This window comes from Delphinus delphis, chromosome 7, assembly GCF_949987515.2.
Source record: "Delphinus delphis chromosome 7, mDelDel1.2, whole genome shotgun sequence".
Taxonomy (NCBI): Eukaryota; Metazoa; Chordata; class Mammalia; order Artiodactyla; family Delphinidae; genus Delphinus; species Delphinus delphis.
This window is the reverse complement of record NC_082689.1, coordinates 54,465,756-54,490,495: the sequence shown is the minus strand read 5'-3', so window position 1 is coordinate 54,490,495 and position 24,740 is coordinate 54,465,756. Positions and strand designations below refer to the sequence as shown.

At 35.9% G+C, this 24,740-nt stretch overlaps 1 protein-coding gene across 1 annotated transcript in view; it reads right to left on the bottom strand.

The window, feature by feature from the left end:
- Nucleotides 1-24,740, bottom strand: part of TTN (titin) — a 281,802-nt gene that overhangs the window by 96,291 nt on the left and 160,771 nt on the right. The window contains 27 exon segments of the mRNA XM_060016520.1: nucleotides 73-241; nucleotides 923-1,020; nucleotides 2,678-2,944; nucleotides 3,472-3,595; nucleotides 8,496-8,638; nucleotides 9,433-9,559; nucleotides 9,983-10,122; nucleotides 10,215-10,481; nucleotides 11,132-11,398; nucleotides 11,507-11,773; nucleotides 11,891-12,017; nucleotides 12,177-12,316; nucleotides 12,405-12,668; nucleotides 12,809-13,075; nucleotides 13,366-13,629; nucleotides 13,722-13,848; nucleotides 14,476-14,615; nucleotides 14,772-15,047; nucleotides 15,296-15,574; nucleotides 15,748-16,149; nucleotides 16,697-16,747; nucleotides 18,553-18,642; nucleotides 18,990-19,052; nucleotides 19,704-19,796; nucleotides 20,426-20,497; nucleotides 21,398-21,478; nucleotides 23,870-23,938. Of these exon segments, the coding sequence (XP_059872503.1) occupies nucleotides 73-241; nucleotides 923-1,020; nucleotides 2,678-2,944; nucleotides 3,472-3,595; nucleotides 8,496-8,638; nucleotides 9,433-9,559; nucleotides 9,983-10,122; nucleotides 10,215-10,481; nucleotides 11,132-11,398; nucleotides 11,507-11,773; nucleotides 11,891-12,017; nucleotides 12,177-12,316; nucleotides 12,405-12,668; nucleotides 12,809-13,075; nucleotides 13,366-13,629; nucleotides 13,722-13,848; nucleotides 14,476-14,615; nucleotides 14,772-15,047; nucleotides 15,296-15,574; nucleotides 15,748-16,149; nucleotides 16,697-16,747; nucleotides 18,553-18,642; nucleotides 18,990-19,052; nucleotides 19,704-19,796; nucleotides 20,426-20,497; nucleotides 21,398-21,478; nucleotides 23,870-23,938 (4,674 nt within the window).

Here is a 24,740-nt window from a genome sequence, read left to right as displayed (position 1 = left end):
CACTGAATTAAACTGGAATTTTTTTTTTTTTCCCAACACATATACTCCTGCAAAGAAAGACTTCATTCTTACCCAGGACTGTCAGCATGCCGGAAGTTCGCGCTGTCCTTACTTCACAGGAATATTCTGCTTCATCAGCCACTAGACATTTGTTGACGACAAGAATGCGGACTGCTCCCTTAGATATGATGTCATATTTTTTGCCCTTTTTAATTTCAGCACCATCTTTAAACCACTGAACCTATATTTAAGATAAAAAAAATACCTTTATCAGTTCTGTTGTCCCTTCACATGTGTGTCCTTAAGAGGAACTATGATCCTAAGCATTTCTAAAAGCAGTCAATAAGACTTTACATTATGAAGAAGAACCAAAGTGGTAAATATAACCAAACCCCAAAAAACAAGAACTGCTTCAATTATTAAGTGAGCAGCTGTGATACTATTATCAGTTATTAAAAATAATGGGATCATGTATTAGAGCCGTAGAGGGCCTTGGATTTCATGCAGACCAACTCCTTTGTTTTCCAGGACTCAAAGTTGACTCGCTAATGGTAGTTAATGGCAACCAGGAGCACTGAGTCGAGACATATGAAATTGCTGATATTTGATTGTTTTTTTTTTATTTGATTGTTTTTAACCTAAGAAAACATCAATTTCTTATGGTTCAAATTAATAATATCTAAATCTCCTGATTGCAAGTCCAGTGTTTTTCAAGTAATAGCAAACGAATCATAGTAATACTAAAAAGAGAACAATTAAATCAAGTATGTATCTCACACTAAAGTAATAATCATTGATCTAAAAGTAAAGTGATGACTACAGAGAGGTTTGATTCATTTTTTTTTGTTTGTTTCATTTTGGTCAGACCAAAAGTAAACAAAGTTATCAGAAAACACAAGTTAGCGACCACACAATCACAGACCTTGGCATTTTCTCGGGAAATTTCACACTCAAACCGAGCCATTTCTTTTTCTTTAACTTGAAGATCGGTGAGTGGTCTTAAGAAGTCCACATGAGGAGCTGTAAGAGAAGGTCATCAGAATTCAGAATGAGGTTTCTAGAAATTCACTCGGACATACTGTGGTGCTTTTGCAGGCTTTTTCATATTAGCAGGCTACAGCTGATTTGGAAATGACTTGGAGCTGCCATTCAGTTGTGATACTTTGCATTTTACATATCTCTTAGTTTTCATAAAATTACGTGGCATAATATATGTCCAACTAATTCTTGCTATCTGTCTATCTATCTATCGCCAGCTCAGTTCTGAATGAAAGCTGGAGGAAATATCTTCATTGATACTTCTCCAGAATTGAAAGTTGATATCGTCAAAGGAATCACCAGTAGCAAAGAATCGTTATCTTATTTAAGGCAGGCAGCATAATCTTTGAGAAATTAGAAGAATTCAATGATAGTGCAGCTTGAAAAGCTATGATCAGTCTTGTCTATGGCTAAGAGACATGAGTTTGCAATTGAAATCACATACATTCAGCTTTTTTGGTGTGTGTCAGCTTCAAAGAGGTCACGTATAAGTCAGGTATAAAGTCCATTAGTGTGACAAAACAACGTGCTTTGAATGGAAGGGTGATTTTTTTTTTTAAATCTCTGGTTTCATTTATCTCCAGAATTAAGTTGGTGGATATATAGGATTGGAGAGCTGCCCACATGCCCTTCCTTCTTTCAGGGTTCCTTGTGAGTCCTTCCCAAGATGCCCTTTCTTGATCAATGAAATTCTGGGACACAAGTGCTGGCTAATAGGCTTGAAGATATGCTCATTGTTGCTGAGCCTTCTTAGAATAGAGATAAAGTAGGTAACAAAAGGAAGAAGGAGACCCAAGAAGCTATTCTGTCATAAGCGAAAGCAGAACAGCCACAAAGTGGAAAGAATAAAACAGACCAAGATGCATGGAAGCACAATCAAAGCCACTATGAGCTGTTGACAGATGGGAAGCAACTAAACCAACAGCAAATACTGCACAAAAATAAAGACACTAAAATATTATTGCTGGACAAATGAATGAATGAAAAAAAATGAGCTAGCATGTGGCATTCTGAAAAAAGACGTTTTATTTTCCACCAGAGGAAGAAGTAGTGCTAAAAACCATTAGTGCTCTCTTCATTTATAGGACTCAAGGGATACAGGCTTCTCTCCATCTTCTTTTCCATTCTTATTCTCAGAGACAGCATTATGTGAATGGGCTTTATCATATTACAGCAGACCTCTAGTGTGCTCCTATTCAGACTGAAATTTCATGATCATTTTCTAGTGGTTCCTCATACCTGAAAATTCATTTTCCTTCCAAGTGGCAATGGCTTTCCTTTCCTTTCCTTTTTCTTTTTTTATGACACCCTTCTTGTCTTTTTAAATTCAATTTGTCCTCATCTGTATTGAGATATTCCTGCAGTAGGCTTACCCCATGTAGACAAAGAGCACATCTCTCACTACTCAGTGAGAAGCATAGCAAAAAGTGATCACTCTGCCCTTCTCAGACCAGATGTAGTGGAAGGACCTCTCTTTTTTTTTTAAACACATAAAATATCATGTTACGTCAGTATCGATACTGTAAGTTGCCAAGAAATGTGGTTAGGCCAAGAAGGGCATGCAAAAAAGTGGGTTTTTTTTTTGTTGTTGTCATCAAAGAGTTGCAAGTGAAAAGTGCTGTGTAAGAAGAATACTTACGCACGACGTTCAGGTTACAGGAAGTCTTAAAATCCTTAGCATCACAAGTGTATGTTTTAATATCCTCTGGGGTGCAGCCGTGTATAATAAGTTTCCTGACCCTGCCATCAGCAACAATTTCATACTTCTTGCTTTTGAGAATTTCTGTCCCATTTTTGAACCATTTCACCTTAGCATTTTCTCGGGATACTTCACACTCCAATACCGCAGTGGCTTCCTCTTCGACCGTCTGGTCCTCAAGAGGTTTAGTGAATTCAACTGGGGGTTCTGAAAGAATCATACTAATTAGCCAAGGTATTTCTCCTTTCCTTCTCCAAGAGTTTCAGCACCTCCTCAATTTTCCTCTTGTATCTTGAGGGCTTTTCTGTTTTTAAGTTTCATTTGTAAGTTTTGATTCCACTCAGATGTCTTCGTCTAATAATGATGTTTCATCATTATTTTTATATACAGAGGAAAAACATTTTTAGAGAATATAAAACATCAAGGAAATAATAGCCAAATCTTGGTTAAGAGAGTGATAGATACCTATTGATAATAATTCTTCCTCCAGCAGTTTTTTAAATGCAGTAAAAACAGTGGGGATGGAAAAAGGAAGTAAAACCTATTCTAGACAATTTTGGCTTTTTTTTTTAGTAGTCTGTGAACTATTTTGTTAAGTCAAAAAGTAAAATTAGACTTTCTGATATTTGGTGAATTTTAATGATCTGTGGTATTTACCACATACAGATAGAGAGTTGGCATTATTTATGAACCTCTGCATTATACATGTTTTAAAAAATAAGCCATGTGATTACCTTTCACGAAGAGGTTGGCTTGCGTTTTGAAATCTTTTGCTACTAGTTGGACTTCTCCAGCATCTTCTAACTTTACATCCCGCAGAGTAAGTGTATGAACTCTTCCTTCTGAACGTGTGACCACCTTTTTTTGAAAAAAAAAAAAAAGTGCAGTTTAAGAATATATGCATGGTAATTAAATTTATCATGGTGATCATTTTGAAATCTACAGGAATATAGAATCACTATGTTATGTACCAGGAACTAATATAGTGTTATAGGTCAATTATACTTCAAAAACAAACAAACTCACAGAAGAAGAGATCAGATCTGTGTTTTCTGGGGGTGGGGGGTGAGGATGGGGGTTCATTGGATGAAGGCAGTCAAAAGGTAGAAACTTCCATTTATAAGATAAATAAGTACTAGTGATGTAATGTACAACATGATAGATATAATTAACACTGCTCTATGTTACATATGAAAGTTGTTAAGAGGGTAAATCCTAAGAGTTCTCATCATAGGAAAATTTTTTTTTCTATATCTTTAATATCTATATGAGGTAATGGATGTTCACGAAACATTATGGTAATTATTTCATGATATACGTAAGTCACATCATTGTGCTGTACACCTTAAACTTATACAGTGCTGTACGTCAATTATATACCAATAAAACTGGAAGAAAAAAATATATGAAATGGCATTACTATATATATATGTATGTGTGTGTGTGTGTATATATATATTTTGGTGCATTTAGTTCATTCAGGTAAACAGTTTGAAAAGTTGTTTTATAATCATTTGTATAGCATATGTGTATTTGAAAATAATTCTAACCAATAGTTTGGAATCTTTTAAGGAAATTTTAGGCTTTTATAGTTTCTCAGTTACCTTTACATAGTTACTAGGAGGACTTTTATGTTGAAATGCCAGGCAAGTTTATATGTGTGTATTTATATGTATACATATATATTTGCCTCCATTGTGCTGCTGGGTTTATATATATAAAGGAAGAACTTAGAATAGCTAAATCATGAAAGGAAGAGGGAAAAAATGATTGCATATAGTAAGTTGAAAGTAAACTTATGTTCTAAATGCACGGTGTTTGCCCTGCAATGAGCTGGAATTCTTCCCATTTATTTTAGCAATTAAAATTATTTTACAAGCCAATTAAACTGTGATTAAAATAATCTGTACAATTTCTTAATTTTGTTCAAAAACACAAATGAAGATGTTGCCTCTTCTTCCCTTTGTGTTTGGACCTCATGACTGGTAAAATCAGGTATCAGGCAAGGCTACAATTGTTCACATAGCAGTGAACATATGGGTAAAGGAACTTCAGAACTAGTTAAAACAGGAGACCACTGTGATCTTAGAATATCAAGACAAATGCTGCCATTACCGTTAATATTTGGATGATAAATTCTTGTTGTAAATGCAACCTTAGGTGGTTTGAAGGGGTATAGACTGTAGGAAAATGAATTGTCAAAAAGAATACACTGCCTTGGGCTTCCCTGGTGGCGCAGTGGTTAGGAATCCACCTGCCAATGCAGGGGACACAGGTTCGTGCCTTGGTTCGGGAAGATCCCACATGCCGCGGAGCAACTAGGCCCGTGTGTCACAACTACTGAGCCTGCACTCTAGAGCCCACAAGCTGCAACTACTGAAGCCCGCGCGCCTAGAGCCCAAGCTCCGCAACAAGAGAAGCCACTGCAATGAGAAGCCCGCACACCTCAACTGGGAGTAGCCCCCGCTCGCTGCAGCTAGAGAAGGCCACACGCAGCAACGAAGACCCAATGCAGCCAAAAATAAATAATAAATAAATTAATTAATTAAAAAACAAAAAAAGAATACACTGCCTTGATATGGGCTGCCTTTAGGTCCTATAACTGTGGCATGTGCAATTGAAAATCAGGCTACAGACAGGGCCATCCTGACAGTAAATTATAAGACAATTGGAGGTTCTTCTAGTTCTACCATCCCAAATTCCATAAGACACTGTGCCCTGTCATACAGATCGACTTTGCTTCAGAGTTCACTTACAGTTAAGAATAATGTCAAAATTTTTCAGCAGTGGAACTGTTTATTATGCTGGTGTAAAAAAAAGAGTCGGGAATAAAATTTCATATAAAGGTTTTTCCTTAGTGAAGAGCTGGGCATGGTTATTAATATAACTACCTTAATAATTGAGAAAGCCAAAAACATAATAAGGGAAAATAAGTAGGAGGAGGTAATTAAGATATGTCATAGGAACACAGCTACTTATTCAAGGACATGGTGCTTGAATGGGAGAAAAATTGTTTCTGTGATGACGTTTCAATATAAATTTTGAATTTAAAATTTGGACTGTAATTTTGGGCTATTTTAAAACGTATCTCAGGTTCTAATCCACCAACAGATATGTCTTATCTGTTAACATGTTGTTTTATCATTGAAATTCCTCTGAGGCTACTCTAGAATATTCTGTTACTCAGAACACAGTGGTTCTTAGGAAATAGCTCATATACAGTATACACTGATTATGTTAAGGGGCAAAAAACTAACAGCTACCTTATAAATAAAAATAAAACAATAATATGAATGCTGAAGATTTTGTGGTAGATTATGTAAAGATAATGTTAGAGATTATTCCTTTAAAATATTGTTAACTTATAATGGAAGCATATTACTATAATACAATAGGCATTATGACTGTGACCAAGCTATTAAAGTTTAAATACAAAATTCTCAATGGCCATTTAGGACTTAGCAGTCTTTTCCTGGACTGATGGCCAAGGGGGTAAAAAAACCACAACTCATTTCTGAAATTTTCTCTTTTGATTTTCTATTCTAATAATGTGTTTTTGTTTGGTTACAGAATGTTTAGCCTCCAAAAACTATACCAAAGTGAAGATGAAAGGCCTGAATTAAATTGATAATAGCTAGTTTGTTCTGATAGACTTAATTTAAACAAAACCTGCAAAATGTAGTAAAATGACTTTATTTCACAGTTTCTATTTCAGTTCTTTATAAAAAGAGACTTTTAATAATAGACGAGCAAGTTCACAAAAGGCTGAAGTATTTTAGGTGGCTAAAGTAAAAGATTAAAATTCCTATGCCAAGAGAGACACAAAAAGGCCCAACAGAATTATAGTAAGGTGATCCTAACCTGAGAAAAAAGTTCCGTGACAATAAGATAAATGTGTGTGTGTGTGTGTGTGTATTTTAGTAAAAGAAATGTAACTCAGATTTTTAGGAGTCTACATTTTAATTTAAAATAGCATAGTTTTTTATATACACTACTATAAATAAAATATATAACTAATAATGACCTGTATAGCACAGGGAACTCTACTCAATACTCTGTAATGGCCTATATGGAAAAAGAATCTAAAAAAGAGTGGATATATGTATGTGTATAACAGATTCACTTTGCTGTACACCTGAAACTAACACAACATGGTAAATCAACTATACTCCAATAAAAATTAAAAAGAATAAAAAATAAAATAGTACAGTTTTTACATTAGAAATAATGACTGATCTTTAATAAAAGCTCTTAATTTGAGCAAAAAATATTTAGTAGCAGAAGAAGAATATCATTTGTCCTTAAGCAGTATTCCTTTATTCAAATCATGTCTTTATAGATCTAGAAAGGATTTTGAAGTCAACCAAGTCTCTGCCTTTAGACATGAAAGCAGTTAAACCACACTTAATTGGACAAATGTATATTTTTCAAAAGCAAACTTGAAGGTGGAGATGCCTCCATCACCCAGGTCAGTATTTAGAAGACCTCACGGTGAGGACAGTTTCCTCATATTAAACTTAATTCTCTTGCTGCAATTTGAACATATGGCTGCTTTTGCTATCCTTGGTAACAAAGGAGATCAACTGGTCATTATTGTCAGTATAGCAGGCAGATTTTATCTCTCAGATGACTGTTAACTGAATCACCCTTCAATCACTTTGGCAGAATACTAGTTTTTTGTTTGTTTGTTTGTTTGAGAGCAGTTGTTCAAAGGCATTTTCCTTCTAATACTTTAATCAACGTTGTGGCTCTTTGTTAAACTGAATCCCTTTTAAATTACGTTCCTATAATTCTTAACAGCTTGATTTAAACTGAGAACTTGATGCCACATTTGATACTCTTTCTAAAAATATTGAAAAAAAACTGACAGAGAACAATGAAATGCCCTGTCCTTTCTTTCCAACCCACGTTGGGCATTTTCTATAATTTTATTTCAAGAATTCAAAATTAATGGTGAATTATAAAGATAATTTAGACACACACATTGTCTTAGGGGGCAAAATACAGAGCTCAATTTGGGTAAACTGTATTTTGGGCCTATCTGAATAATCACTCTGGTTTTTACTTACGGGTGAAATTTGGGATAACACCAGAAGCTAGTTATTCCCTAAAACTTCTTAAAGTATATTTGCTCATACATGTGGGTAATCACAGAGCCCTTCTTTCTTGCCAGCACCATCCGTTGCACTTTAAATAGTCCACTTGCATTCCAGAATTGGCACAGCTCAAAGCACTTGAGGGTTAAAAATAGCTTTGGAGAAATGCTTGAAGAGCAGATATCTGCCCAGAAGTTATCTCAACTACTTGATCCACTGCCTGAAATGGAATTTCCATCCTCTCCTCTTAATCTTCTTATATGCAGAGCACTAGATAGCATGGAGAGAATTAGCCATAAAACTTAAATCTGTACCCTCGTTAGCACGCATCGAATCAGAAAGCCTTTTTGATCCTTCCTGTCTTTCGATGAATTAAACTATCACTGGTAGCTAATGAGCGTTTGCCTTTTCTTCAAAAACCTAAAACTTGATCGTACTTAAAATGTTAATTTCCATTTCAGTAAAAATATCATCAGGTTAAACCCAACAAAAATGAGAAGAATCTGCTTTACAATTTCAGCAGCAATCAGGCTTGAGTAGGGAAAAGAAAGGGAAAGGGAGACGGATGTAGGGAAGCAAAGAACAAGGAACACACACGTGAGGATGAAAGAACTGAGGGAAAAGGAAGAGCAAGGCAAGGCAACCGCACTCCTGCTTCTTACCTTATCGCTGGGCTCTAGTTTCTTCCCTCTGAGGTACCATTCCACTGGGATATCCTCATAAGACAGCTCGCAGTGGAAGGTGGCTGTTTCTCCTGCAGTCACTGTGACATCCTTCAGAGGCCTCAGAAGACCAATGACTCGTGCTTTGCGAGAGGAAGGAAAAAGCTTTGGGTGACTCATTTTGTAATTCCAAAAGGATAAATACAGATATAGTTATTAATCTCCCTGGTTGCTTTCTTCAAGAAGGAAAGAGCCACAGGACTGCCCACTGTTCTCACTCCCATGTGAACATGGCCCCTTGGTGCCCAGAAGGGGAGAGCTAGTGGCCTGAGAGTGGGTATCTGTAGGGGCCCTTTCGTTCTGATATATACAAGGTCAGCAGGAAATTAGTGCTGCATCTGTCTCTGTGCCGGGCGTCAAGTTCCTCTTGCTACGGAAGGTATGCGACTTCCAAAATAACCAAGCCTCTGATTGGGAGAGGACAAGGGCCGCTCAATGTCATAGCCTGCCCAACCCATAAACACTTTTGCACCTTCCAAAAATGTTAGCCTGAAATGAGTCTGAAATGCCCACACAGCAAAGTTTTTCTTTATGGTGCTATACTTGTACAGCCACTTGAAGGATTTCTTTAAGGGTCTTTAAGTGTTCTGAGTTAGATTCTTTTTCTATGAATATCTACTTTGAGTGAAAGAATTACGAAGTGGGAGATTCTGACTTAATTTTCTTTTGTTCAAATGGCAAGGTCAGTGAAATTTCCAAAACTTTAGAATCTGAACCACAGTTGTATGAGGATGACAAAAAAGTTAAGTACAAGAAAGCCAGTTTCTATACTTTAATAATGTTTTCTAATTAATTGAATAAATCCAATTAATTTCACTCACATCCATTTGCTGCAGAACTATACAATTTGTTTTCAGCAGAAACACATAATACTTACGTTTTACTCGGAGGTGGGCACTAGATTTAACATTGGCAGCTTGGAAATCTACCCCACCGGTCTGGTCCAGTCGGCAGTTGTGCAAAATAAGGAAGTGCATTTTGCCTTCTTCCTTGATCTCACACTCCTGTACCCAAAGAAAGAAAAGTTTTCGTAGGAAGTCATCTTCTTTGGTATTTTTTTCTGAGGATATAATATCTTAATTAAAGGAATTTACAAATAACTGGTGAGGCGACTATATAATTTTGAGTTTTGTGAAAGAAGGCTAACAAATATTATTCATGAAGGCAGTGTTTGTTTTAGCCACATCATTTTGAACCAACTAGCAGCATCACAGAATATCTACAGCCTCATACCACTATGCTGGATCAAAAATACTGCAAGTGTACTGTCCAAGCCCATTCATAGACCCTAATAGCTCTCTTTGGTTTGAGGTCTGGTAAAGAACCTGATATGTTTTAAATGCCTTGCATGCAGTCTGACTTTTCTCCTGTCCTTTTCTATTTCATACAGCTCCTCTAGGTGTTGACAAGTTCAGAAATAGCCTTACAGGTGTTTGGAGTAGTGCCTCTCCCTTGAGTTTCCAGTTGGCGTGGATATCATCTTCCGAGATTTCGGTTTCAAAGCGGGCCGTCTCAGTCTCCATCACCTCCACGCTGTACAGGGGTCGCACCAGTTTAATTTCCCGATCTAGAAAAAGTGCAGGGTCAGCATGTGTCATTGGCCTCTGGCAGAAATAACTCCAACAGCTTCAAGAGTGAAACTCGTCGAAATTTCCTTACCCTCAATCTCAAGCTTTCCTGAGGTCTTATCTGTCCCACAGTCACAGGTGTACTGTCCAATATCTGATTTCAAGGCTTTCTTTAGGATTAGCATGCGCTTCTTGCCATCTGCCTTAATAACAGCATTTTTAGATGGCTTTATCTCCTGTCCATCTTTAAACCATTTCACCGGTGCATCTGCTTTGCTAATTTCACACTGCAGAATCACTTCACTTTTCTCTGTGCCAGTGTAATCTTGAAGCTTTCCTGTAAAGTATGGATCTCCCTCTGCAAGTAAAGTATAAGTGAAAAAATTTTATTGAAGTATTTTATTAACAGTAGTTTGAAAGATACAATGAAATTTAGCTTCAAACCTAATTATGTGTTCCTTCATTATTCAGATGAATTTTTAATTTCTTAGCAAATCTCTTAGGCCTCGTTTACCTGTAAGCTTTCAGATTCACATTATTAGTCTTTCTTATATCAATTGTTTGCCTTTGATAGTTTCTATATATGTTAGACTTTATATATAATCTGCCTAATATTAAGGGCCCAGGAAAAACAATGAGCTTTATTAATGTAAGTTCTGTGATTCCTAGGGACTTGAAAAACATTTTTCTGAAATAATTTTGATAAAGTGAGGGGAGAAGAAGTGTTTATATTCCTATTTTAAACGTGACAGGGCTCAATAATTAACTGAGTTTTAATTCTGATTTGAGATGGCTATTTTGTGAGCCAGAGTCTATCCCTTTAAAATCCTCATATTTTTAGGTAAAAACATTTGAGAAACAAGCCTAATAATATATGTGATAGTTTCTTAAGGATAGGTGTTGCTTTCATGCAATATAACCCTTGAAAGAATTTTATATAGTAGATACTCCACAAAGTTCTGATGAATTGAATGCAATAAAATTAAATCGAAAAAAAAAAGCACCTACCTAGCACAGTGAGTTTGGCTTCTGAACTTAAACCCATAGCTTCTACTTTAATTTGAGAGGTGTCATCAATAGAGAGGTCTCTGAATGTGATGGAATGGGTTTTCCCTTCATCATCCATTGAGACCAACTTGGTGGTATGCAGGCGCTGGTCGTTCTTGAACCAGCGAACACGAATGTTATCATGGGACAGCTCCACAGTAAACACAGCACTTTCCCTCTCTTTGGCTGTTACATCCTTGAGTGGGGTGAGGAATTTGAGTCGGATTCCTATCAAGAAAAAAAAAAACCCCTTATTAATTCCAGTCCTTAAAGGAGGATATATAAAAGCAAAAAAAAAAAGCAATTAAAGTTGGCCTATCTGATAAAACTGTTTACCTTCAATGATCAGTTTGCCACTTGTGTGCTTATCTTCAGCTTCAAATATGTATTTTGCTTCATCTTCAAAAGCAGCAGATTTGATCACCAGCGAATGCCTAGTGCCATCCTTAATAAGCTCAGTTTTGTCATCACCTGTGATTTCCTGGGTTCCTTTCAGCCAACGGTATGTTTTGGGCTCCCTGGATACTTCACACTCAAACTTAGCCTCATCTTTCTCAAAGACTTTAACATCACTGAGAGGCGTGATGAAGATAAGTGGCAATTCTGAAAAAAGAAGAGGGTGTGAATGAAGCCAGAATATGATTCCATTCATCAATTCTGGGCCCCATAAGGAAGCCTGGCAAAGAAAATACAGAAGGGTGGCTGGCAGGTGGAGTGTACCTTTCACTTTCAGATTGGCTGCAGATTTAGCGTTGGCGGCTTGGAAGGAGACCTCGCCTGTCATATCCAGCTGGCAGTTATAAAGGACCAGAATATGCTTCTTCCCGTCTTCAATGATTTCACAGTCCTGTTTGGAGTGAGGTTAGGAGGAAAGAGAAAGGAGAACATCATTTTCATCACTGGTTATCCCTGCAAATAATCAAGAGATTTCATACTAGAAATGTATCATTTCTCACCAACAACCAAGCAAGCCCCCCACCTGTGTGATCAGATCATTGTGACTTACAGGGGAAGCAGTTAAAGGCTCTCCTTTTAATTTCCACTGGCCATGGACATCTGGTTCAGAAAGTTCGATTTCAAAGCGAGCTGTTTCACCCACAAACACTTCTACTCCATACAGAGGTTTTTCCACTTTTATTAGTTGGGCTGAAATTATACAGACTTTTGTTCGAATGACTGAACAAGTAAACTGCAGGTTCAGATAGGGTACATTTAAAAATTTTACGCAACTCACCCTCAACAGTGACATTTGCTTTTGTCTTGTCTGTGCCACAGTCACACATGTATTCGCCTTTGTCCTTCAGTTTTGCCTGTTTGATTTTTAAGATGCGGCGCAGGCCATCTGCCTTGATAGAGTATTTGGGTGAAGGTACAATCTCTTCCCCGTCTTTAAACCATTTCACTGGCACATCTTTGCTCACTTCACACTTCAGAATAATCTCATCCTTCTCGACTCCAGTCTTATCATGTAATTTCATAGTGAAGTAGGGATCGGCCTCTGTAAAAGACATTCAGCAGATGATCAGAAGAACGTGAAAATGAAAGGTAATTAAAGAGTTACAGGTTGCAAAATGTTTAACTATTACCCACTCCCACCATCCAAAAACTGGCCCTTTGGTTATAGTTGGTCACATATACCTAAGACCTTCAGATTTGCTGTGGAGCTCAGGTCCTTAACCTGAGCTTTGATCTGGGATATATCATCCGGTGTCACTTCTCTCATTTCCAGCTTGTGAAGCTTGCCCTCCGATGAGATGAGTACAGTTCTGCTTGTGTGGAGTTTGACATCATTTTTGAACCAGACGACGTGCATTTTTTCATGAGAAAGTTCACAGACAAAAGTTGCTGTTTCACCTTCTTTCACTGTTTGATCTTCAAGAGGTGATATGAATTTCAATCTTATACCTGCAATGCAAGGTAATAGGCTCAGAAATACAATTTAGTTCAGAAATATTCCACTCTAATCTGTCTGGTAGAAAGAATCTCTTTCACATGGCATTTATTGAGTCACCTTTTCAAATGAAGCTCTCCTCCATTAAAAAAAAATTAAGGGGGTTGTTTTGATGGCAATGTGAAAATAAAGTCATGGGGCCGATGGTCACTTACAGCTGTTAGAACTTGGTGTTCTGTCTTTAAAGTCAGATACTCATGTGCCTAACTATGGGGTGTTAGAGGCAGATCTCACCAGCTCTCACCTGTAACAAATAATCTTGCTGAGGTCTTCTTGCCCTCCACTTCAGCAGTATAGACCCCTTCATCATCAAACTGAGAATTATTGATGACAAGAATGTGTTTCTTTCCATCAGCAATGATATCAAACTTGTCAGATGACTTGATTATATCAGGTCCTTTAGACCATATAACATTTGCCTCTCGAGTGAGGACACATTCAAATCGAGCCTGTCGCTTTTCTGGGACCGTGACATCCTTCAGGGGCACGGCAAAGTCAAGTTCGATTTCTGAAAATCAAACATTAAGAATGAGGTTTTTCAGAATGCAGAGGACTATAAGATGAAGTTGAGCACACTCCACGAGTTCTAAAGGCCAGTACCTTTTACTGTCAGAATGGCAGTCGTGACTGCATTAAGTGCCTGGTAAAGAACTTCACCGGCCTGGTCCAGTTTGACTTTGAGCAGAGTCAAGAAGCGTTTGCCACCATCTGCCTTGATTTCACACGTCTGAAAAATGGCAGTTTTAGTTAGCATTTGAATGAGATAGAATGTTTCAGATACAGATTTCTACAGAGTCATAAAAATAACTGTAATACTACTAATAAAAATAAGGAAAAGTGTTTTGTCATAAAATTTTTAAAAAATTGCTGAGCTGTCCACAAATAATGCATCAAATTTCTTCCCCTCTTTGACACTTCAGAAGCTGGAAGTAACTCCATCATTACTGAACCAAATCTGAACGTCAAACCTGATTATAGAATGTAGTTATTTTATATGACTAACAACTTATTTTATTTTTATTGATTTATAGTTGATTTACAATGTTGTGTTAGTTTCTGCTGTACAGCAAAGTGATTCAGTTATACATATGTATACGTTCTTTAATGTTCTTTTCCATTCTGGTTTATCACAGGATATTGAATATAGTTCCCTGTGCTATACAGTAGGACCTTGTTGTTTAACCATTCTATACGTAATAGTTTGTATCTGCTAACGCCAAACTCCCAATCCATCCCTCCCCAATCTTGCCTCCCCCTTGGCAAGTCTGTTCTCTATGTCTGCAAGTCTGTTTCTGTTTTGTAGATAGGTTCATTTGTGTATATGACTAACAACTTAAAATTAGAAATTACTCACAGGTGAGGGTCTTAGAAGTTCTCCCTTCAGTTTCCACTCTCCGGGAATGTCTGCCTCTGAGATTTCTGCTTCAAAGCTTGCACTTTCTTTCTCATAAATGGTAACATCCTCTATTGGTTTAAGCAATTCAACTTCACGATCTGTATTGGTAAACGATGAAACACCATAAGGCTTTCAACAACCTAAAGATGCTTTTGTGTGTGTGTGTGTGTGTGTGTGTGTGTGTGTGTACATTGTTTCGCCTCAGGCTCATATACAAAACTTATCTTTGAGAATAAAAGGTAAGATTTTTATACCTCCAAGTGTCAGCTTTGCAGAGCATCTTTTCCCTTCAATTTCCACTGAATATTCATCAATATCTTCTGGCATAGCATTCTTAATTTTGAGGTGTATATGATTTCCATCTCTTACTATCTCAGTCTTATCAGTTGGTTCCAAGGGGATTTCATCATATCCTTTGAACCACTTAATGTTTGGAGTATCCTTTGCTATGACACAGGTGAAAACAGCTGTCCCCTTGGGTTTCACATGCTGATCTCGGATGGGTTTCACCAGCCAGTCTCTAATGACTTCTGTATGACAGTGAGGTCAGAAAGATAATTACGATCTGAACAAGTAATATAAATAACTTCCTTAGTAAATTTCAGAAATAGGAAAACATTCTCAAAACTGGACATGATTAATCTGTTATGACTTGATATTCCCCCCCCTTAGATAAGGTATAAGACTACTGATATCCTGATACTGGGAAAGAAAATTCTCCCTTCTCTTTTCTTAGTATAATAATAAGTAGAACTAAATTTCCCAGCCAAGTACTAACCTACTACTTTCACGCAGGATGAGCACTCCAGGTTGTTGGCGTTTTCCACAGTCACTGTGTACGTCCCTGCGTCGGAGTCATCTGCATCATTGATGGTCAGGGCCCGCATCAAGCCAATGATGCTGGGCACAATTTTGCCGGGTTTCTCCACCACAATCTTGCCATCCTTCCTCCAGACCACATCACGTTCTTTATTTAACTCGCAGCTCAAGTACAATGGCTGTCCTTTGACCACTGTGACTTCCTCTTCAAGCGTTTTTACAAAACGCACAGGAAGTTCTGTGGAGAATTGTGGTATTAAGAATCTGCAGAGACTTTTCAATACGTACAATATTTTCAATGAAATAAAACTTGGAAATAAGAGGTTTTGTCTAAAATGACAGTAAAAGTTGCTATTGAGGTTTACTGTGTTAAAGTTTAATACAGACCATATTCATAACACTGGAAATTACCTTCGACAATCAGTTTCGCAGTGGAGGTCTTTTCCTTATTTCCCAGACGTAAAACACAGGTGTATTCGCCAGCATCAGAAAGCTGAACATCAATGATATGCAGCTTTCTGTCTTTCCCATCAGCGATGAATCTGTGCTTTGGGCTCTCACGGATATTGCTACCATCTTTCATCCAGCTTGTAACTGCAGTGGAGGGGGAGACTAAACACTCAAAGATTGCAGAAGAGCCAACTGACTCTGCTTCAGTCAAAACAATGTCTTTGATTTCTTTCACAAACTTCAGTGGCACAGCCTTCAGCTGGTAGGTGAACGGAGCTTCGGCAGGCGGTTTCTCTCCACCACTTCCTGGTCTTAACTTTTTCCTTTCAGCTTCTATTGGTGAAGGAGTCTTTTTGGCTACACCTAATTCAAAATAAAATTAAAAGTTGAATTGGCATTTCCATAAGGGTCAGAAAGTGCATATCTGGCTGTCTGCTGGATGAAACCAGTGATAGAGTGACCAGAAGACAAGAAGACTAGGCAACTGAAAGGTCAATTGAAGTTATCCTGCTTTCTTTCAGAAAGAAAATGAGGTGGCATAAGGAATCCATGAATAATAAACGCTCTTCGTTTTCTCAAGTTTTAAAGCCAAATATATAATGTCCAGATTAGCGTCTAAGTATTTTATCTGTCATGTACAAATATCATGTATATGAAAAATGAAACTAGGAACTTATAGGGTTTATTATGCTAAAGTATATATTTTATATATGTATTACCCACTTGAATACTATTAGAGGTATATTAGTTGCAATATCAGAAGACATACTAGTTTTTGCAGAATCAATTAGAAGTCATAAAGATTGATGTAAATTTTGAATTTTTTCCCCCTCGTACAGAAAGTTTCCCTTGAATGTAAAGTTTCCCAGAGCGAAAGGTTACAACTCAGGTACAGGGAAATGAATCTTACCTGTGATGGGAACTTTTGGCTTGGCAGCCTCCTCTTTCGGTGCTTTGGCTTCTGAAATAAAAATAAAACTCCGCATTTAAACAATTTTCAGACTTATTTCATGCTTAGTAGTAAAGCACGTGGGATGAGTCATGCTCTTTATTATAAATAGTAATGCATAAAGAAAAAGTTAGATTTATAGGACTTCCATGGAGAATATTTGGATATTTCCAAGAAGGCATATTCTGAGAATGATGTGACCAAGCTAAATTGCCAATGTTTTTAGGATTAAAAGATTACTTTCAGCAAGTAATTCTTCTCCCATTTCTGGAAGGCTTACTCTTTCCTTGTGAAAAAGAGTTTTATTCTTGCCTAGCTATGTAAAGTATTCTATATGTTTATGTATGTGCTGGTTGTGTGAACCAAGGAAATACGTTTTTGTCAACAAGGAATCAATGTAGGCAAAAGGGAAATGACCCAGAAGTTACTAAAGGGCTTTCTTTATTAAGCTGGGCAGATAAATCCAGAGAAGACTAAAGAAAAAGAAAGGGTCTATGTTCTACAAATGCATGGATTCCTTTGAAGATTTACCTTAATTAGACAATGAACTAAGGCAGAACCAAGACAGTTCCTACACTTAGAGTTTAATTCAGTTCACTCAGGGGCAGTATAAACTGTAGAATCAATTCCCTAGTGTCAGGCCCTGGGGATGTGAGAAAAGCTGTAGTTTTACACATACTCAATCATCTCAATGGCAGTTATCGTCTTTTTCTGAACTAATTAAAGTTATCACATAGAAATCATAAAAGCTTAAAAGAATAATGCCCAAACCACAAATATCAGTGACAAAATATGTTAATATAAATATTAAAATTAAACTACAGCCAGAAGAACATAGTATATTGCCTCATGTTATTAAACACAATAAAAACCCAAATATTTCTATAGGGCTTACTATGTACCAAGCACTGTGCTAAGTGTTTTGCATATATTTAATCCTCACAATAATCCTAGTAGGTAGTTATAGTTATTATTCTGATTTTACAGACTAGGAAGTTAAAATTTAAAGAGATGAAGGAAGTAGCCAAATATCAAATAGTTAGGACGTGTATTTATCAATGATCAATACATGTCAAATCATTTTTGGTTTTGAGATTATCACCTAAGTGATGAACTACTAATAGTTCATGTACAATAATAAGTATTTTGTTTGTACCTGAGATAGCTGTATCACTGAGTTAGTACGTTTAAGAAAATTATTATTGATCTAAATTCTTATATAGATTTAAAGGCTGAACTATGCAGTCCTGTTTTTTTTTCTGTTCATTGTGGTAAAATATACCTAACATAAAATTTGCCATTTTAACCATAAAATGTACCATTTTAACCATTTTTAATGCAACTTAATTCAGTTGCATTAAGTACATTCACAATATTATGCAACTATCAACACTATCCATTTCCAGAACTTTTTCATTATCCCAAAATGCAATCTTTTTAAAAAATGAGAAATGATTCCTGCAGGGCACATGGGAAATTTGAATCTCCATGGGATTCCTATATGTATGTCCTTAGAGAGTATCTGTACATCTTAATTTTCATCAGCACTGAACATATGCATTACTTAATCTCAAAAGCATATAAAGAAATGGTGTTTTGCAGGAATGTACATTTCAATTGAAACACAATAGGCAGCCATGGGTGAGAGATTATGTTGCTATAGATTAGCAGATGAAGAAAATTTAATTGAGAATTTATATAAGCTCCCACAATTGAAATGATGCCTATGTTTCAACAAAAAGAGAGCTTGATTTTTAATGAAGTTTTTATTAAGCCATCAAAACAAACAAGCAAAAAGAAAACCACAGAATAAGTACCTGCTTTCTCTCCAGCGACTGGCACCGTCACTGGGGCAGCGATAGGGGCTGGTGTGGGCTCCAAAGGAGGTGGTTTGATTATTTTCACTTCTGTAGAAAGATGTCCATTGCATTAATGTATCCTTTGTCACTTCCTAAAACATCATTTGGTGGCCTATTTGCCTTCTCTGATGTAACTTTAAAATCTCCTAATAACTGGTTTTTCAGAGAACAATATATTCTAACTATAATAAAATCTATATACAATATAATAATATATTTGAATATATGTAACATATTATATTAAATAAAATATAGCATTATAATCTAATAATACATTGGGACATTAGAAATCATTTGATGCATGCGGACTTTACTCCCTTTTTCTTATTAGCTACACATTAATTGTGTGAAACATGAAGGAATATGCTGTCGACATTGAGGATAAGCTTGCTTACCTGGTTCAGGCTTTGGTTTTGGTTCAGGTGCAGTGAGAGGTATTGCTGGCTTAATTTCCGGCACTAAAACAATTCACAGTAATAAGCAGATTATCACAGTATTTTTGAAGTTTTTCACAAAGTTAAACCAAAATTGGGCATGTTTAACATATCTTGGAAGGTATTAGAACTTGTACACATATAGTCACCAAATCAAATACTCCAAGTTTATTTTGCATTTTAAACAAAATACTTAGAAAATATAGTAAGGCAGTTTTACTGGTTCTAATGTTGTTTTTCATCTCATTGCCCATAAATACAATTGTTTTAGTTTTTAAAACTTAGTAATTTGGGCTTCCCTGGTGGCGCAGTGGTTGAGAGTCTGCCTGCCGATGCAGGGGACATGGGTTCGTGCCCCGGTCCGCGAAGATCCCACATGCCGCGGAGCGGCTGGGCCCGTGAGCCATGGCCGCTGAGCCTGCGCGTCCAGAGCCTGTGCTCCGCGACGGAAGAGGCCACAACAGTGAGAGGCCCGCGTACCGCAAAAAAAAATATTTAACAAATGGGTGGACATGAGGCAATTGCACATGAGAGTGAAATGGTAAAGAAAATTAAGCTGGATGAGATGAGCGATCAAGGTCATGTGTTCAAATCTTAATGCCAGTGTAATGATATTTTAATTGATGCATATTTGTATTTTTAGAGACAACTAAGAAAATGCCAGAAAGTTTGTACCTTTTGCTGGTTCAGGAACTTTCCTTTCCCTTTTGGTAACAGTAGCTGGAGGTGCTTCAACCTCTTCAACAGCTTTTGGAGGTGGTTCTGGCACTTTAAGATAATAAGATGATTTTCTAGCGTTATTTTAGGATTTGAATCCTTTGAAATCAACTGATCTGAAATAATCAGATCAAACTTTTTGCAAAAGCTCTACTGATGGCTTAAAAAAACCCTTATATTCTATCAATTAATTTCTATTTTCTCTTCTTGACTCTGCTTCAATTTATTTTTCTTTCTTTTATTTCACCTATACTTGCCTCCCAACTCCATTATCTCTCCCTTTCTAAATCGCTTCAAAATATTTCCAAATATATATTCTTTGTGACTAGGCGAATGATAAAAATCAGCCCCCTTAAAAGCCCCCAAATTTTATGAAACATTTCTGACACCTTCCCATGAAGTCATTTTGCAGCCAACTTGATTATTTCACAACTGTTTCTACTGGAAAACTTAAGTGACAAAATAATAATAATAATAAAGTTCAGGGAAATGCATGAATATATTTGAGTACTATAAAAATATTTAAACAGAAAGCAGACAATGGAAAACACAGACTATGTGACAGATGAAATATGAAGCTACATTTATATTTAAATCCATTTATGTTTACAAGGTAAACTTTTTGTTAAATGTCCATTTTGTTAAAAGATAATTTCACAAATTGTTACTGAGATTCCTACCTGCAGGTTTTTTAATTTTTTCTACTTCTTTACGTTCTTCTTTAGGTTCTTCTTCAGGTCTCTTTCTTAGAACTTAAAAGACAAAAATATTTATATGTAAACCAAGACAAACAAATGAAGATGTTGAATACATTTGACAAATGCAAATAATGTACAAAGCAAGGAAAGTGAAAAGCATGCAACCTAGTGCACCGGGGAACTTGGTATTTACACTAAAAATGCTTAAAAAAAAATCAAAGGTTGTTACGTTAATTAAAACAACACTCAGAGTCACTTTATATCTATGTAGATAGTCTGTTCAGAGTTAAATCCCTGGTAGAAATGACCCAAACACAAAATGAATAATTTGAATAGCAACAAATTCTAATCACAATCCAATGCCATAATTTAATGAGAAAAGAAGCATTTAAGTAAGTATAAAGTTTACTGAAGTGGAGTTGGCCAAAGAAATGCAGCCTAGAAATAAGTAATTGTATGTGAAGAAAATGTTAGAATTTGATTCTTCATTCAAATATCTTGTTTCTAATTCTTTAATATTTTATAAGTCAAAAAAAGTTCAGGTTTTAGAAAATGTTATTTATTAGTTGTGGTAATCCTGTGTTAACACTTTTTAAAACTGAATGCTGAGTTTAGGCTTAAATAGTTTGGTGTAATTTAGAGTATTTAAGAGGTTTAGTGTATTTTACTATATAATTTGATTATGAAAATGGCAGCTACGGTCATTAGTTTAGAATATTATCAATTTAGTCATGTCTATTAATGTTGTAAATTTCAAGATACTCTGCTCACAAAATTTGTCTTCCTTTAAAAAGATGGAAATGATTACATTTAATTTTCAATACAACTACAAATGAATTTTGATAAATTGGGAATCTAATTTAAAAGAAAACCAAAGGACAGAAACATTTTGTAAGCTTTCAAGTCTTTTGTGTGTGTATTTGAAGCTGATATAACAGTTGAAAAATACTATACCGCTTTTGAGAACAGCTTCTTCCTTTGGTTGAGGTTTAGGTTCAGGAAGTAATTTGCGAACTTTCTTTTCACCTCCAAGCACTTAAAAGAATATGATTTAAATTTTGAAGTGAATTCATATAAAAAGTAAATTTCAACAAGAAAAATGTCTCTTTCAAAACTAGTAACTACTGTATAAGTAATAATTTTTGTTACATATAAATATCACAGAATTTGAAAGCAAAGAGTACACTTCAAGTTGTTTCCTCTGCAAACGTCTATATAACCTTGTGATGAAATTCAGTTGCATTAACTACAGGCAAATATATTCATTCATCTTAAAAGTGTCTATATTGACTTTATGAATCTTTCATCAAATACAAGGTTCTTGACAGCATCTTTGCCCCAATCTGCAATTGTAGATTGCCCAAATCTACTCTGATATCTCTCCGACCATCAACTATAGTAGGTGTTAGTGACATTATTCAATCTTCTCCACTGATGAGAGAAGAAACCAAAAGTATCTGGAGTTTGATAAGTTTCTTAAGAAGCATCCTTTCTTAAGGTCCCCTTTTTGAACTAATACTAACCTGAAATTATAGAACTATAGAATTTGAAAGCTGGTGTTAGAGCTTATTTTTAATGAATAAGAAAATGTTCTTGAATTTAAACTAAAACGGACCCAAGGAATTCCAAATTAATCCCATCTTTAGTGAATATCAAGCATGGTAGATGATACTATATACAGCAGCCTCCTATTACTACTGTAGCCCTAATGGTTTTGAATGGGAAAAAAGAAAAAAGAGAAACACTTACTGATTACTGAACCATTTTACCTCTCTACTAATGTCAATTAAAATCTAATTTAGGGCTTCCCTGGTGGCACAGTGGTTGAGAGTCCGCCTGCCGATGCAGGGGACACGGGTTCGTGCCCCGGTCCGGGAAGATCCCACGTGCCGCGGAGCGGCTGGGCCCGTGAGCCATGGCCGCTGAGCCTGAGCATCCGGAGCCTGTGCTCCGCAACGGGAGAGGCCACAACAGCTAGAGGCCCCCGTACCGCGAAAAAAAAAAAAATTCTAATTTAAAGCATTATTTATTGGTATCATGTAACATTATATTTGCTCACACACCTACAATCTGAATTCTTAGCTATTTCTAAATTTCCCATTTGGTGCTTTAAAAAAGACATTTGCAATTCATTAAAAAGTTTCTGTTTTATGTGAAAACACAGCCATGCCTGTCTCTTACTTCAAATTTTAAACATGCAGAAGGGAAATATGTAAATATTTCACTTTAAATAATGACTTTTTTCTGTCAAGTACTGATATTTTAAGTAAAATTTCACAGTTAAACATTAAATTTTTTTATCCATGATAAATTGTGCTGGCCTTTGATACTATTTTCAAGTTACCAATATTCGTAATGTAAACCATTTTCGTTGATCAAACTGGAGATGCCCATGCATTTAATTAACATAAGTTGGAATGGCATAATATCCTTTTCTTATTTAATGGATATAGTGAAAATATATCTTTGTTTTTCCATATTATTATTTTATTTTTAAGATCTTACTGACATATGAGACTCAGGTGTAGAACACACCACTGTAGTTATTACTTTTAAAGTCATTATATGTCATTACATGTCATTTTAATATTTGCATGGCTTTGTAATAATCCTTTACTGGTTAACATCCATAGTAATATTATTTTGTAATCTCCATTTTATAAATCAGGAAATACACATTCAGATGGGTGATTTTTACAAAATTCCAGAGTGAAACAAGAACAGATTCAACTTATGAGTCTGGATGTGTTAATTAAACAGAACACTGGTTACCCACCATACTTACTGGAAAAGTTCACAATTTTAATTTTAATAGATGTTTTATGATTCATTTATTTTTCTTTAGGGTCTAAGTTTAGATAGGGAAAAATATTGTTTAAAGAGAAATAAATTTTGAAAAAATGACCTGCAGTGATAATGAAATTTCCCTACAACATGAGATCTGTACACCTGAAAGAATGTCTTGGAGTCCATGAGAAAAAAGAGATAGGAGAGCCACAAGGAAATCCCTATGAATCATCTTAATAGTATAGAAGGAGAACAGGACTTATTTTTAGTGCTTATAACACTGGCTAAAATATTGTTGTTCAGGTGAAATTGCAAAGCATTTTAATCTAAGACATGTCCTGATATTAATGTCAGCTAACCAGTAAAATTTAATATTTTTGAGTTTAGGAAAATGCAAGGAGACATATGTAGATGAGACAAAGAAAAAAACATCTACTCAGGAATGTATGAAATTGATGGGAGACAAAGAAAGCAATACTCATGAACCAGGACGATAAAAGCTACAAAAATACAAGAAATCAATGAGACTACTCTGATTATTTTAAAAAAGGAAAGAAGAAGAACATTCTAGAAAGCAGGAAGAGTAAGGAGTCCGATGAAGGGATACTGCATATGAGTGTTTTCTAGACTGTGAAGTACCTTTCAGAGGTGTAAGCTCCACTGCTTCCAGAACCTCAGGTTTTTCAGGAACTTTCTTCTTTGAAATAGCTTTAAAGAAGATGATCTTACTTTCATTATTTGTTTATTTAGTCTTATCTGAAGCAAATGATTAAATACGTGCTCTAAGAATCAAAACCAGGCTTTGCTTATAACTCAAAAGCATTAATAACAGCCAAGAACAGCCACTGAAGAACATACAAGAAGCGTTCAAACCATGAAAACAGATTGCAGTTTTACTCCAAACTTGAGTAGTAAGTTAAAGTCTGGCTGAGAAGGAAGATAATTTTTGTTCTTTGCAGGAGGAGGAAATCTTCCTTTGCATATAAATTTTACATGAAGGGAAATGTATTTAAGTGTGTGTCCTCATGGAATATATTAGCCAACAGATATGTAGCCTTTTAAGAAGTGATCAATTTTTCTATGTCTGATTAAAAATGCCAGAAGCTTCCCCTACAGGTCAAGAGGGTTGTAGAGAGGCAAGAAAGAAGTCTTACCATGGAAAATTCTGGCTTTGTGTACATGTGTAGGTGAGCATGGGAAAATTGCTCACCTAAGATTATATCTAGATTATTTTAGATTGGGAAATCTCATGAAATCTCATGACACCACAAATAAGACAACATTTTGTTGAAATAAAAAGAATAATATGATTTTGCTAGTTTATTTCAGCTTTTAAAGATGCTATTTAAAAAATTAAGTAATGTTGAATCAATTCAAAGAGAAACCTAAATGCAAAGAGAAAGAAAGGAAGTTTAACAATGGGAAGAGATGCTGGATATCAAATGTATCCATAATCGCTCTTTCTAGATATGGTGAGGACAACCACGGAACACAATTGGGTTTTTATTAA